At 38.9% G+C, this 11,816-nt stretch overlaps 1 protein-coding gene across 2 annotated transcripts; it reads right to left on the reverse strand.

The window, feature by feature from the left end:
* Positions 1-101: 101 nt before the first annotated feature.
* Positions 102-11,058, reverse strand: LOC143345180 (uncharacterized). Of its 2 annotated transcripts, none has more exons than XM_076772084.1 (5): positions 5,850-6,073; positions 3,497-3,677; positions 2,531-2,752; positions 2,169-2,315; positions 102-1,901 (listed from the first exon to the last, which is right to left on the reverse strand). In XM_076772084.1, exons 2-5 carry the CDS (start codon positions 3,599-3,601, stop codon positions 1,383-1,385), a joined length of 993 nt encoding a protein of 330 aa, XP_076628199.1. In that variant the 5' UTR covers positions 3,602-3,677; positions 5,850-6,073; the 3' UTR covers positions 102-1,382. The 2 variants fall into 2 exon arrangements, with proteins under 2 accessions (XP_076628199.1, XP_076628198.1); XM_076772083.1 differs by lacking the exon at positions 5,850-6,073 and adding an exon at positions 10,454-11,058 and having other exon boundaries at positions 104-1,901.
* Between the last annotated feature and the right edge of the window lie 758 nt (positions 11,059-11,816).

The following is an 11,816-nucleotide window of genomic DNA, read 5'->3' on the forward strand; positions in this document are numbered from 1 at the left end:
GTACGCGTGTAAAAAGTGTGCAATATATTAATGTAATTTTACAACGTTCCGATAATCTAAGCTGAAAAGAAACGTCGCAATAAAGAAGTTAAAGTGTCCGTAAAAAATTTATTGTACAGAGTTATTGATACAAGTCGCTAATACTGGTAATCGGACGACTAATATAATCAAACAGTCGTCTTGCGCGCGGAGAAAAACGAAGAGTTACACAAATGTCCCGAGCCTAGAACGAAAGGGGAAACGTCGGTGCAGAGATTCGATAGTTTGAATATTAAAAAAAAAAGAAAAAGAGAAAAGTGACTTAACGGTTAAACAAAGTTATATTTATAGTTAGTACGATGTCGAGAAGAAACGTTGCTGGCAACGTGCTCCTCGGTCGTTTATTTACAACTGATATGTGTCTATATTGGTTTCGTGACTTAGCAGCAAGTCGAGAATAAATTAAATAATTACGTAGGATAACGTATAATTTATCTGCGTAATGGGAAGTTACTGTACATCGAAAGAAATAATTCGTAGGATGAAGATAAAAAAAAACACACACACACGCACACACAAACGGGCTAGAGATAAATCCAATCTTTTCTTTTTATATAATTCAGGGTGATATCGCATTTTTTATGAAATCGAAAAAATCACCAACGTCGAGTCGGTGATTTTCAGTTCTTTTTTCCTATTCGGTATCTTTGGATAACTAGCCATTATGTCGTGGATAGGCGTGGCCTAATCCTCCGCTCGTAGATGCCGATAAAATAATTAACCACCAACAATTGCACCACCTTTCGTGCCCGCGAACGGTTCTCGCGACAAGCCTTTTCAAACAGTTTCAACTTCGACTTAAGTACGCACGTCGCCGAAGAAAGCGGAATTAGCGTCGATTCGCGTGTCGACTATCTTCTAACAGTTACTGGCCTGAAATTACACTCAAGCAAATATCAAACAACGATCATAACAAAAATATTATTTATAATTAAAACGACTCCACGTTTGTTCCGTTAAACATACTATTTATATTACTTTGTACAGCCAAAGCTTCTATTTACAACGAGTTGTCGAGAATACAATTGCCTCTCCTCAACGTGTCCTCGACCAGCCTCTTATTTCGTTCAAACAAAAGAATAATATTAATACTTTTCTCCTGTGCGAGCCTATCTCGTAATCGAGTCGATAAATACAGCTAATTACTTCTTCCGTGTCTAACATCGTTTCATTTGTAGTTTTGGAAGATGCGAATTCGAAGTGATCGAAATAATCTTTAAAATATTTAGGTGTCTCGATTCAAGCGGGACGCTTTGTACATTAAAAGTTTTCGAAAACGTGTTCTCTATGTTGACCACGAATACGAGTCTCACTGATGCAACAGTTTATGAGACACGAACGATCTAGGCTTCGGAGTCCGCGGCCAGGTCGGCTTCGATTTCCTCGGGACTCCTGAGATCTATGGCGAACCTCTTCTTGGCGTTGTTGCCGGCCATTTCCGCCATCTTATCCTGAGCTTTCACGGTCCTCGAGTATATCTCGAAGGCAGTGGCCAGGGCGTAGGTGAGCTGTCTCGCGTGGTGTTTCGATTCGCACACGAAACCGTGGCACTCGAACGGCGAGACTCTTCGGAAGTTTTCCGTCTCGCGAACCACTATCATGGAGAATACCCTGGTGTAGACGAGGTCCTGAACGCCGTAGGAGATGGTCTCGATGGCGTACATCTTGGCGAAGTGCGGGTCCTGCTTCCTCTTCTCGAGGGGCAGCAAAGCAACACCTTCCTGGGAGACGATCAGCTTGATCAAAGGAAGCATCGTGTTGGTCGGTAATGCCTTGGCGGCGGCCACCATGTTATCGACCGGCCTCCGCGTATGTTTGATGCCCCAGAGGCCCCTGGCATCATGAGAGCCCAGATATTTCACCTGAAAAGGGGTCCCCTTTAGTCTCCCACGCGCAACTTCGCTCAGGTAGTAATTAAACCTATGCGGAGACCTTGGGCTCCTAGCGTACGCGCTCCGGGACTTTCGAAACGGAGCGAGTTAAAATTTTTTCCCCCTCGTACGTTCGAAAGGAGAGTAGACGCACGAACTGTAGCACGTTTGAACAATAAATTAGGAAGTATCTAGCCATTGTGATGGAAACGATGGAACGTACGCGTCAGGTAAAAGGTAAACACCCAGAAGATATACCTGAAACACCTGAGGCAGTTCCGTGGAACCGTCGAAGACATTGTTGTCGATAGACAGGCGGCACAACTTCGACACTAGATCCTTCTTTTTCTCGATGGAAGACACAGGATTCTTATCTTTCTTCATTTCCTCGTTCCCGTGGCTCGTCTGCGTGAAAAGCGGTCAACGATTGTATACATGATTAATAGATATCCACGATATATTCCACGTTCAAATAAATACCGTTAGTATTTGTGAAAAGGTAACGGATTTTGATCGATTCGACGAAAGTGCGCGACAGTTACCGGATCGTTTGAAAAATCGAAGGACAGTTCGATCGATCGATCGGTTTAAATGGTTCCGGAGCGATGATCGGTACTCACTGGACTGTTATCTAACCGGCAGGCTCTCTGCGCTTGCCCAGGCTTCACTTTCAGGTGATACTCGACCACGTTCGGTATGTTCGGCGGGTTGGAAACGACTGAGGAAGCCGGAGAGGACGAAGAGGCGGTCGCTGGTCGCTCAGGAACGGCGTTTCCGGCCTCGGTCGCCCCGGATAACGGCGCTGTCATCACCGATTCAGACCCACCAACGATCTCTCCCGCCTAAAAATTTCAAAGTTTCTCTATCACCCTTCGTCCCGATGATCAACCATTGTTCGCGTTATCCGAACATCTTTTTTACGACGATTTCCTAACTCTAATTATTTTTTCCACCGATGATGATTACAGTCTATATATAGCGACGTATAGACGAACAAACCCATCTTTTACGAAGACTACACGATTAAATTTAATTAGATTTCATATATCGCAATTCACGCAATCATTGACAGAATAGAATGTCCTACAAACTTTTTCGTTCGACGCCGTTATAAATAATTCTAATAATTAATTTGAAAACAAACTTAATCCCGTGTTTATAAGACCGATTTTTGCACAGAAATATAATGTTTGTAATCCTATTTATTATTAACGTTTCGTCTGCGTTTTAGTCTCGATCGCAACTCAATTCCCACTAATACGTAAAGATTGTAAAGATACTACTTTAAGACCGATTTTTACACAGGAATATAATTTTTGTAATCCCAAATATTATATTTCTTTGTAAAAATCGGTCTTATAAACACGGAATTAAGTCTGTTTTCAAATTAATTATTAGAAATAATTATAACGATCGAAGTAAGAGCAAAGTCCGAATATAAAAAAGTATCACTTACGATTTAATGGTGTACAATTTTCTTTCTGTATTCACTTTGCTTTCGGCTAGATTTCGTTGGGAAATAAAATGTGTTGTTTTTGGTGAAATAAATTCGAAACTCTTAAATTATCTTTTGATCGAAAACGAACCTTTTCCGATGGTGGGCCACTGTTCTCGTCGCTCCTCCCTGCGTCTCTGGCGTTCTTGATGACGTCGTCACCCCTCTTCCTGAAGCCAAAGTCTTCGTCCTCCATAATAATTCTTAGATCCTCTTAGTCTTCGGAATCTTCTCCTCTATGTCAGTTTGTTCTTTTCCCTTTTTCCGCGTACCTAAAGTAGAGCAAATATAATAGATATTCGTTATCGCTCTCCGAAAGTACGTATTGTGTCAGAGAATTAGTTTTATAAATACAAATCGAACTTAATTTGCAGATTTATATTGATCATTTTGTGGCTACTTTTACGAGTAATAAATTCCTTTAAATTCTTTGACTTCTTTTTTACATTAATCCATATTCTATATTTCATTTTTATTATTACTACTATCTATATAAAATAGTGCAATTAGAGTGCTAGAAAAATATAACATTATAAAAGTTCACTATCTTGTACAGAAGAAAATCCAAAGTTAGGCAAGCAATCTTTTAGAGAGTTATTTTATGCAATAAAATAACACAAAAATCAAGAATGACGAAACTGCATTTGAGACTTTGCATTCGAATTATTAATTCACGAAAATACACGAAAAGGACTGAGATATAATTTAATTTCTTTTTTAAGTAGAGAAAATACAGAAAACTATTTAACTCGTTTTTTGTCAAACTTAATTCTTTCTAAGATTGATCGAGAACATTCTCTAATAATAAATATGCATCAGAAAAAGTAAAAAAGTACAAGACAAATCAGCATAGGTTGTCACATTTGATTATCATTTTATTTTGATATGTATAATCGCTTCTAAAAAATTATTCACCACTAAGTAAATACCAAGTACGTGCTTACATGATATGAACATACAGACAAGTAATTTAATTATTACATTTTCCATTTTTAATTTTGAATCGTCTTTAATATAAAATATTGTTACTAATTTAAAAAGGAGCTCTATTTTATAATAAACAAGATTCAAAATTAAACATCGAAACGGTTTAAATAAAATTATTTACCAATTACCGAACTCACTGTCAGTTCTATGAATAAAATATCTTTTAAACTAATCAGTTTTAGGTCTGGATGGAAGAAACGCACGGATTGCTCGATACGAAAATATATGAAAATCAAGCTGACTTAGATAGTATTGAAACATTTGAACGCAAAACGCAGAAACATATTCGATGCTTCCCAATGAAATTTTGGTCTTGTTCTTTCATTAACTCTTTTAAAACTACGCCTTGTACGAGTTTCGTGGAACACCATATACATGTCCTAACTAAACATTATCCATATTTGTAGTTACTGTATCGATGCCTATATCCATTTTATATCAAGAGATTGTCCATAAATAATGAACGCTCGCGCTAAATAAAATGTGAAGTACATATTCTCGTTATTTATGCGTCGATTATGCCCAGCGGGCGAAACAACCGAGCAATTTACGATCGTGTAACGGCCAAGGGGAGGAAGATTCACCCCTCGTGGCCGTCATTACCGTCATCGTTACATCCCGAAACGCGTTCAGCCGCGGAATTAAAAACGGGCTTAACGTCTCGGCTTAAACCGGAAAACAGCTGTCGTCCAGCACGTGTTGCACCTTGCGCTCGATCGTTTCCTTCGGTCTCTTTCCGTCTGGCCGGCTTCGACCGTTTCGCGAATGTTTCGCAAAAAAAAATGGAACAACCGTGTTACATGGTAACAACATATTTACAGCGCGACCCATGCACGCCCGAAAAAGGGTCCAAAGAAACCCTGAATTGACCCGTAGCAACAATACGCTTATGAAGCCATCGACCATCGGTTGCCTTCTACGATGTTTTACAATCAGCTATATGGTTCTTTATTTTAGGCTTAAACATTTTTCAGTTTTGTTTCGTCTTGCATGCCTTAGTAAGGTCAAGGCGTTTCATAAACTTATTACCTGCTACGGTCGAGGCACGCGGAGTTTCTCGGACGTCACTCGATGGTGCCCTCGGTACCTGAGGGTGACCAATGGCTTGGAGGCGGTCACTCCGCTAATAATTTCCACCAAAATACTCCTCCAATCAGGGAAAATGACCGCCTTCCCTGACAAATTTCAAAATGTGAACGACAACCAATCCGCCAGACCTCTAGACCGATAAGTATTTAAGGGTAGAATTTCCGACGGGAAATAGGAGAATACAAACAACAAGTAAAACATACAAGTTAAAATCAAGTATAAACCATACTGTGCTTTAAGATAGATCATAAGTTTAACTGTGATTCCATCCGAAATATTCAAGCGCTATTAATTTACCGCTTGAAGCGCATATGTAAGATAATTGAAAACAAGTTCGAATTATATTTAACTGTACGCGCTGAACAAACCGTTTACCCGGGCGTCGAACGACGGAACGTGAACGCGAGCGAACGCCAAACCGACTGGGTCTCCCGTTCGCGGATCGCGCTGATTTAATCGATCGAAACGGATGCGAGAAGGCGCGTAAAACGCGATGACTATCTAGGATCCTAAATGCGCACAGGGGGCTTGGCACCGAGCGCGCAGGAAATGAGTCAGGTGACCGACAGTCAGGTGAAAAGGGATTCATTAATGTATTCCGTCCGTTGGTCAGGTGTGGGCATTCTGTTGTTCGAACTCCCGCCGGTGAATCCTCGAGTGCGGTCACCGTTTCGAAAACAAGCCCTACCTTATGGCCGCCCTCGCAGAGCTCCAACAACCCGGAAATTCCGATGCACGACACCGCGTCCGCTTCGCAATACCTATTTTTCGACGTAAAAAAATTCATCCAGACAAATACGTTGCGATATTAACGCTACAACTACCGAACTACCGAATATACAGAGTGTTCGGCCACTCCTGGGAAAAATTTTAATGGGGGATTCTAGAAGCCAAAATAAAACGAAAATCAAGAATACCAATTTGTTGATGGAGGCTTTGTTAAAAAGTTATTAACGTTTAAAGTTCCGCCAGTTCCGAATTTTTTTCTCGAAAATGCGCAGGATTTCGGGGGTATGTCTATTTACCAAAAATTATTGCAATTGACCCCCGCAACCGAAAATAATTTTTCCAGAACGATTTGAAAATTTTTTTCCCCGTCGAAAAATTTCACACCTTCTCGAATTTTTTTCTAGAAAGTGGGTAGAATTTCGAGGGTATGTCTATTCACCAAAAATGATTGTAATTAACCCCCGTAACCGAAAATAATTTTTCGAAAATGATTTGAAATTCTTTTTTTTCGTAGTCATCTAATTAGATTTTCGGTAAAGAATTTTTTTCTCGAAAGTGCGTAGGAATTCGGGGGTATGTGTAATGACCAAAAATGCTTGTAATTGACCCCTGTAATTAAATATAATTTTTTTAGAACGATTTGAAAATTTTTTCCCCCGTCGAAAAATTTCACACTTTCTCGAATTTTTTTCTAAAAAGTGGGTAGAATTTCGAGGGTATGCCTATTCACCAAAAATGATTCTAATTGACCCTCGCAACCGAAAATAATTTTTCCAGGACGATTTGAAATTTTTGAATGTAATTGTTAATAACTTTTTAACGAAGCCTCCATCAACAAATTGGTATTCTTGATTTTCGTTTTATTTTGGCCTTTAGAGTCCACCATTAAAATTTTTCCCAAGGGTGGCCGAACACCCTGTATTAACGCTACAACTACCGAACTGGTCAAAGTGACCCATTCGTAATTTCTAATGAAAATTGTTGCAAATTTACTTGACTGGATTTTTGAAAATTTAGAATGGTTTTTTATAAGAGAATGGATAAACATTTATTTTCATTGGATTATATATTTCTTTAAATATCTATAGTTTTAATTTCTTTGGTGCAAATAAATATACCATAATTGTTGGTAGTTTTAGTGTTAAGGAAGTATTTTAACGTGAAGTGCGTTTGTTCAAACATTTTTGAGGAATTTTTTGCAAGTAAACTATAACACTGTTTGCAGTCAAATTTACAAGGTTCATTTATATACATATATTTTAGTAACATTTTTTATTTTTTGGATGAAACAAAGTTAAAATTGGTGTCACTGCATACTCTGAAAAATAGTCGCTTTTAAAAAATGTCTCACGGTGTCCACGATTCCAACCATTTTGTTTGTTTGAAATGAAAAAGATATAACTGATACTAGAACAAAAGAAAAAAAGTCGACAACTAAAAAAATGACTAGAATTGAACTTTGATTCAGAGATATAAAGAAAGATAAGTCATAAGATAAGATATAGTCCTACTAACTGACACGATTTCGATCATTCTTGATTACTATGACTGCAATTGTAATGTGAACCAAAATAATAAAGGAAAGGATTGCCTTATTATCCTTTTCCGAGTAAATATTCGATTAGAAAACGAAGTATTCAGAATCATGGCTAACTTAAAATAAAATTGAAATAATGATTTTATGTAAGTACACTACAGTAGAAAGTCGATTTCGTAAACTATGCGAATGATCAATTAGTGAAATATAAGTCTAGTTCTAACATTGTTAACGTTTCGAAGTCTATATTTATTTTGCAAATATTAGATATAAACGCATAATTAAAATTACACGTTTCACTTACATTATGAGTAATAAAGGGGGAAAAATGGTGTTAGAATTGAAAAAGAAATTTTGAAGAAGATTTCTAATGTAAATATGTATATATAATGTTGGAAAGTCCACAATCGTCGAACTTAAAAACGATGAATCAAAATTGTTAAAGAACGAAATAGTAATGCAAAAATGAATATTGCGTTAAGGTTGACGAAAACTAAAGAAGAGGTAGATGCCTCTTCGATATTCATCGTAGAAGAAACAGAATTATTAATTTATTTTTTATGTCACGTTTAACATATTCTTTAATATGATAAATATGGCTCTTTTAAAATTACTTTATTTCTTTCTATTATACGATAGTTAGTTTTACTTTGGTAGATACTTGATACCTTGGTATTAGATACCTGATACGCGATACTGGATACTTACTAGATTGGTTTTACTAGACTGATTATCCGAAAAATCGATTACTGAAACCAATTTTCCTCTCTATTAGTCTGGATAATCGACATTTCACTATACATTCACTATTATAATTTTAATAATCAAAAGTTCTATGACAATACATAGATAAAACAATCAAGAAAGTTTGCTTGAAGCATTTAAACTTAAAATTATTTTTTATCAGTTTTTTCGCTTGTTATCAGTAATTCACCCATCAAATCAATAATTGTACACGAACGAAACTACAGGTAGCCCTTCTACAACATGGCATCCTATAACATGATTTCGCTCTAACACGATAAGAAAATTGCGAAAACCTTTGTAGAATACTATACTTCTACAGCACTGGATAACATGATTTTTGCGAAGGAATAATGAACTATAGTGGTTTTACATGAAAATATATAAACAAATTATAATTTGTTAAATTAAAGTTGGGTTAAATTAAAATAATATTTTTTGTTTTGTGTTATACATACATTTATATTTTTCACAGAAATTAAGTTGCTTATGTAGAATTAAAAAAAAATATTTATTTTTGGCTGACTTTGGATCTCATATAACACGGTTTCACACAACACGGCATTTTCTAGGAACCTATCTACCGTGTTATAGGAGGGTTACCTGTGTATAGTAATAACAATACTTAATTAATTATTAAACGTAAAGTAGTATATTATCAAGAACAGAAATAAGTAGAGAATTGGAGAGGTTAATAACTCGAATACAAGGGTCCTTTGTCAAAAAGTGCAAGAAACCAAATACAAAAAACGGTGTTTCTATTAGAATCAAGGACGGCTAAAAAGGTAATGAAAAATCAACGAATTAACGATAAAATGTAAATTCTACGTCGAGAATTTAAATCTCCGATGCCTCGTCGAGCGACAACAGCTGGACGAGGTGTATTTTCGAGCACCTTGTAAACACGCGGCGTCCGTACACCTGTCGTCCAATTACACCCGCGTACAATACTAGAACTGTTAACGCGCGTGTCCACGTACCGGGTGCTCGAATAAGAATCGATTCGTTCTCGATGCGTAAACTAGACAAAGCGGAGGACGAAACTGGGACGATTTATAAAAATAATTTGCGATAATTTGGCGTACACGCGAAGAGAAGAAAAAGGCGCAGCATCGATCGTAACGGTACCTTTCGAGGATGAAACGGAGCAATAGACAGTCACTGCTCGTTATTACGGTTTTCCGTGATCTCCGTTACGTACCGAGATATCGGACACCGACTTTCGACGACAAATCCGCCGTTAATCTTTGACATCGACGAGAAATTAATGAACGTCGTTGCGCGAGTTTGTCCATCGATCCAAGGTCGACGCCGTTACACCGCGCCGGGAAGTCGAGAAAGAGAGCGATTCCATTTTCGTTTCGAGCTCACGAGAGGGTAACAGTGATACCGGAAGCCGCGGTAGATGGGTGTCGGACCGGAAGCTATTATGCCCGTGTCACGAACGAGCCGCAACGACTCGTGTCTAGCGTCGCTGGAATTTTCAAACCGTGGCCGTTCGCGTTTGCTCGGTCTAATCGTCGCGACGTTCCTCTTATTTCTCAATTGCGAGTTAACGCGGGTCGCCTAATTAATTAATACCGTGCATCGATCGACGGACAGACGTCTCGATGACTGAAACGCAAGCCGGTGCGTCGGTGATTCATCCATCGTCGTTCCTCGCCGCGCGGTTTCTCACGATACGGCGATACTCCGCTCCGGCTGAAAACGCGGAAGAAGAACCGCGAAATCGAACACGACGCGTCGAGAAAATCGTTGCGAAGCATCGAGAACTTTCGCGTCGGAAACGTAGACGCGTCTTATCGCGTTACGAATACTACCGTCGAGATAACGATGCTTTATTGCCCAGAATACGAGGATTTCGAGTTGGGAAACGATGACTGGTGGAAACGCGAGATCGAACAGGTGTTTGGCGATTTTCACGGGCAGAGGGAACGCGTCGATTAGGTTTCGATCGTTTACCTTCGCAGTCCTCGCACGTTCGACGACAATCGACATCACTGAAGGAGCACGGTCACGAAACACTTGGCCGGGATCGGAAAGTAGCCGGTACACAGGTGCAATCGTCTCAGGTGATCTCGATCCGAATGCAGCTGCGGCACGCGGCGGACTACGTGTTCCAGGTATCCGGAAACATGGTCGCGGATGTGGCTACCGGTCGATCGATCCGCACCCGTTCAACCGCGAAACCGTTCTGAGGATGGACCGATCTAGGATCCGGCGAACGATCGACGGAACAGCTGCCGGTGCTGTGCACTGTCGCTTGGTCGTACGCGACCGCCTGGAAATCTGGGACACGCCGCGCCGCGGCTCGCTTCGACTCGCGTCGACTGATAAAACGCACCGCGAAACTGCCACCATCGGCTCGCTGCCACGACTCACGCGTGCGTACTGATGGGACCGATCCGATACTCGTGATAGTCGATTCAATGATCGACCGCTCCGTTGGAAAAATCGTATTCAAGGTACAACGACTGGAGAACAGATGCGCGGCACGCTACACGTGCTCTTCGCTCTCTTCACGCGCTGAATATTCGGTCATCCCATAACCAACATCTTTTTCTCACGCTGATTTTCGATGCGGGTCAACACTTACGGTATTCGACAAAAATATTGGGTCGTTCCATATGTTCGTACTGAGTTTTCTAGTACAACTTCAGGGGGAATTCTCGTGTAACAGGGTTAAACTTAAAGTTTTCTTTTTTATTTTTTTCGTAAAGAGTTAAAATTTTCTTGTATTACACTTCTAGGAACGTGAAGAGAGGCCCTTAATCAGTTAACTGTTTTTGACGAGTATACTCGTCATGAAAAAGGTGTAAAATTTTGTGTTATGACGAGTATATTCGTCATGAATAAGTAGTGACAACTTGCAGTTTAAATTGCAATATTAGTGAAAATTAAAATATATTCGTAAACCTCAAGATGTTTGAAATATTTTCAGACCCATCGAAATAAAAGGAACAAATAAAAATTTATAAATAATTAATATGAAAAAAACCGTATGTAGTATGAATTATTTTTCATGCAATAAATAGCGCGTCTAATTTTCTATAAACTAATAGTCTATGTGTCAATTTCAGAATATTGAACAGCACCAACTTATGCGACGACCTAATATAAGATACTTCGCATATTTCTACACTGCGGAGCATAACTATACAATATATCACCACTGACATATTTAAGATTTTTGTAATTTAAACAAAAAATTCAAAGAAAGTAATTGTATAACGCGAAATGTATCCTATGGTTTTTGACAGATCCATACTAGTGATATTGTTCATGAACTAAAAGATAAAGAACAATATATGAGAGTAAATTATTT

This window comes from Colletes latitarsis, chromosome 8, assembly GCF_051014445.1.
Source record: "Colletes latitarsis isolate SP2378_abdomen chromosome 8, iyColLati1, whole genome shotgun sequence".
NCBI classification, from domain to species: Eukaryota; Metazoa; Arthropoda; class Insecta; order Hymenoptera; family Colletidae; genus Colletes; species Colletes latitarsis.

Excerpts from the sequence above, each read along its gene's own strand:
- LOC143345180 (XM_076772084.1), bottom strand. The coding sequence starts at position 3,601 with ATGGAGGACGAAGACTTTGGCTTCAGGAAGAGGGGTGACGACGTCATC. Across the intron at positions 2,753-3,496 it reads GTGGCCCACCATCGGAAAAG|GCGGGAGAGATCGTTGGTGG; the intron begins GTTCGTTTTCGA and ends TGAAATTTTTAG. Across the intron at positions 1,902-2,168 it reads AACTGCCTCAGGTGTTTCAG|GTGAAATATCTGGGCTCTCA; the intron begins GTATATCTTCTG and ends ACCCCTTTTCAG.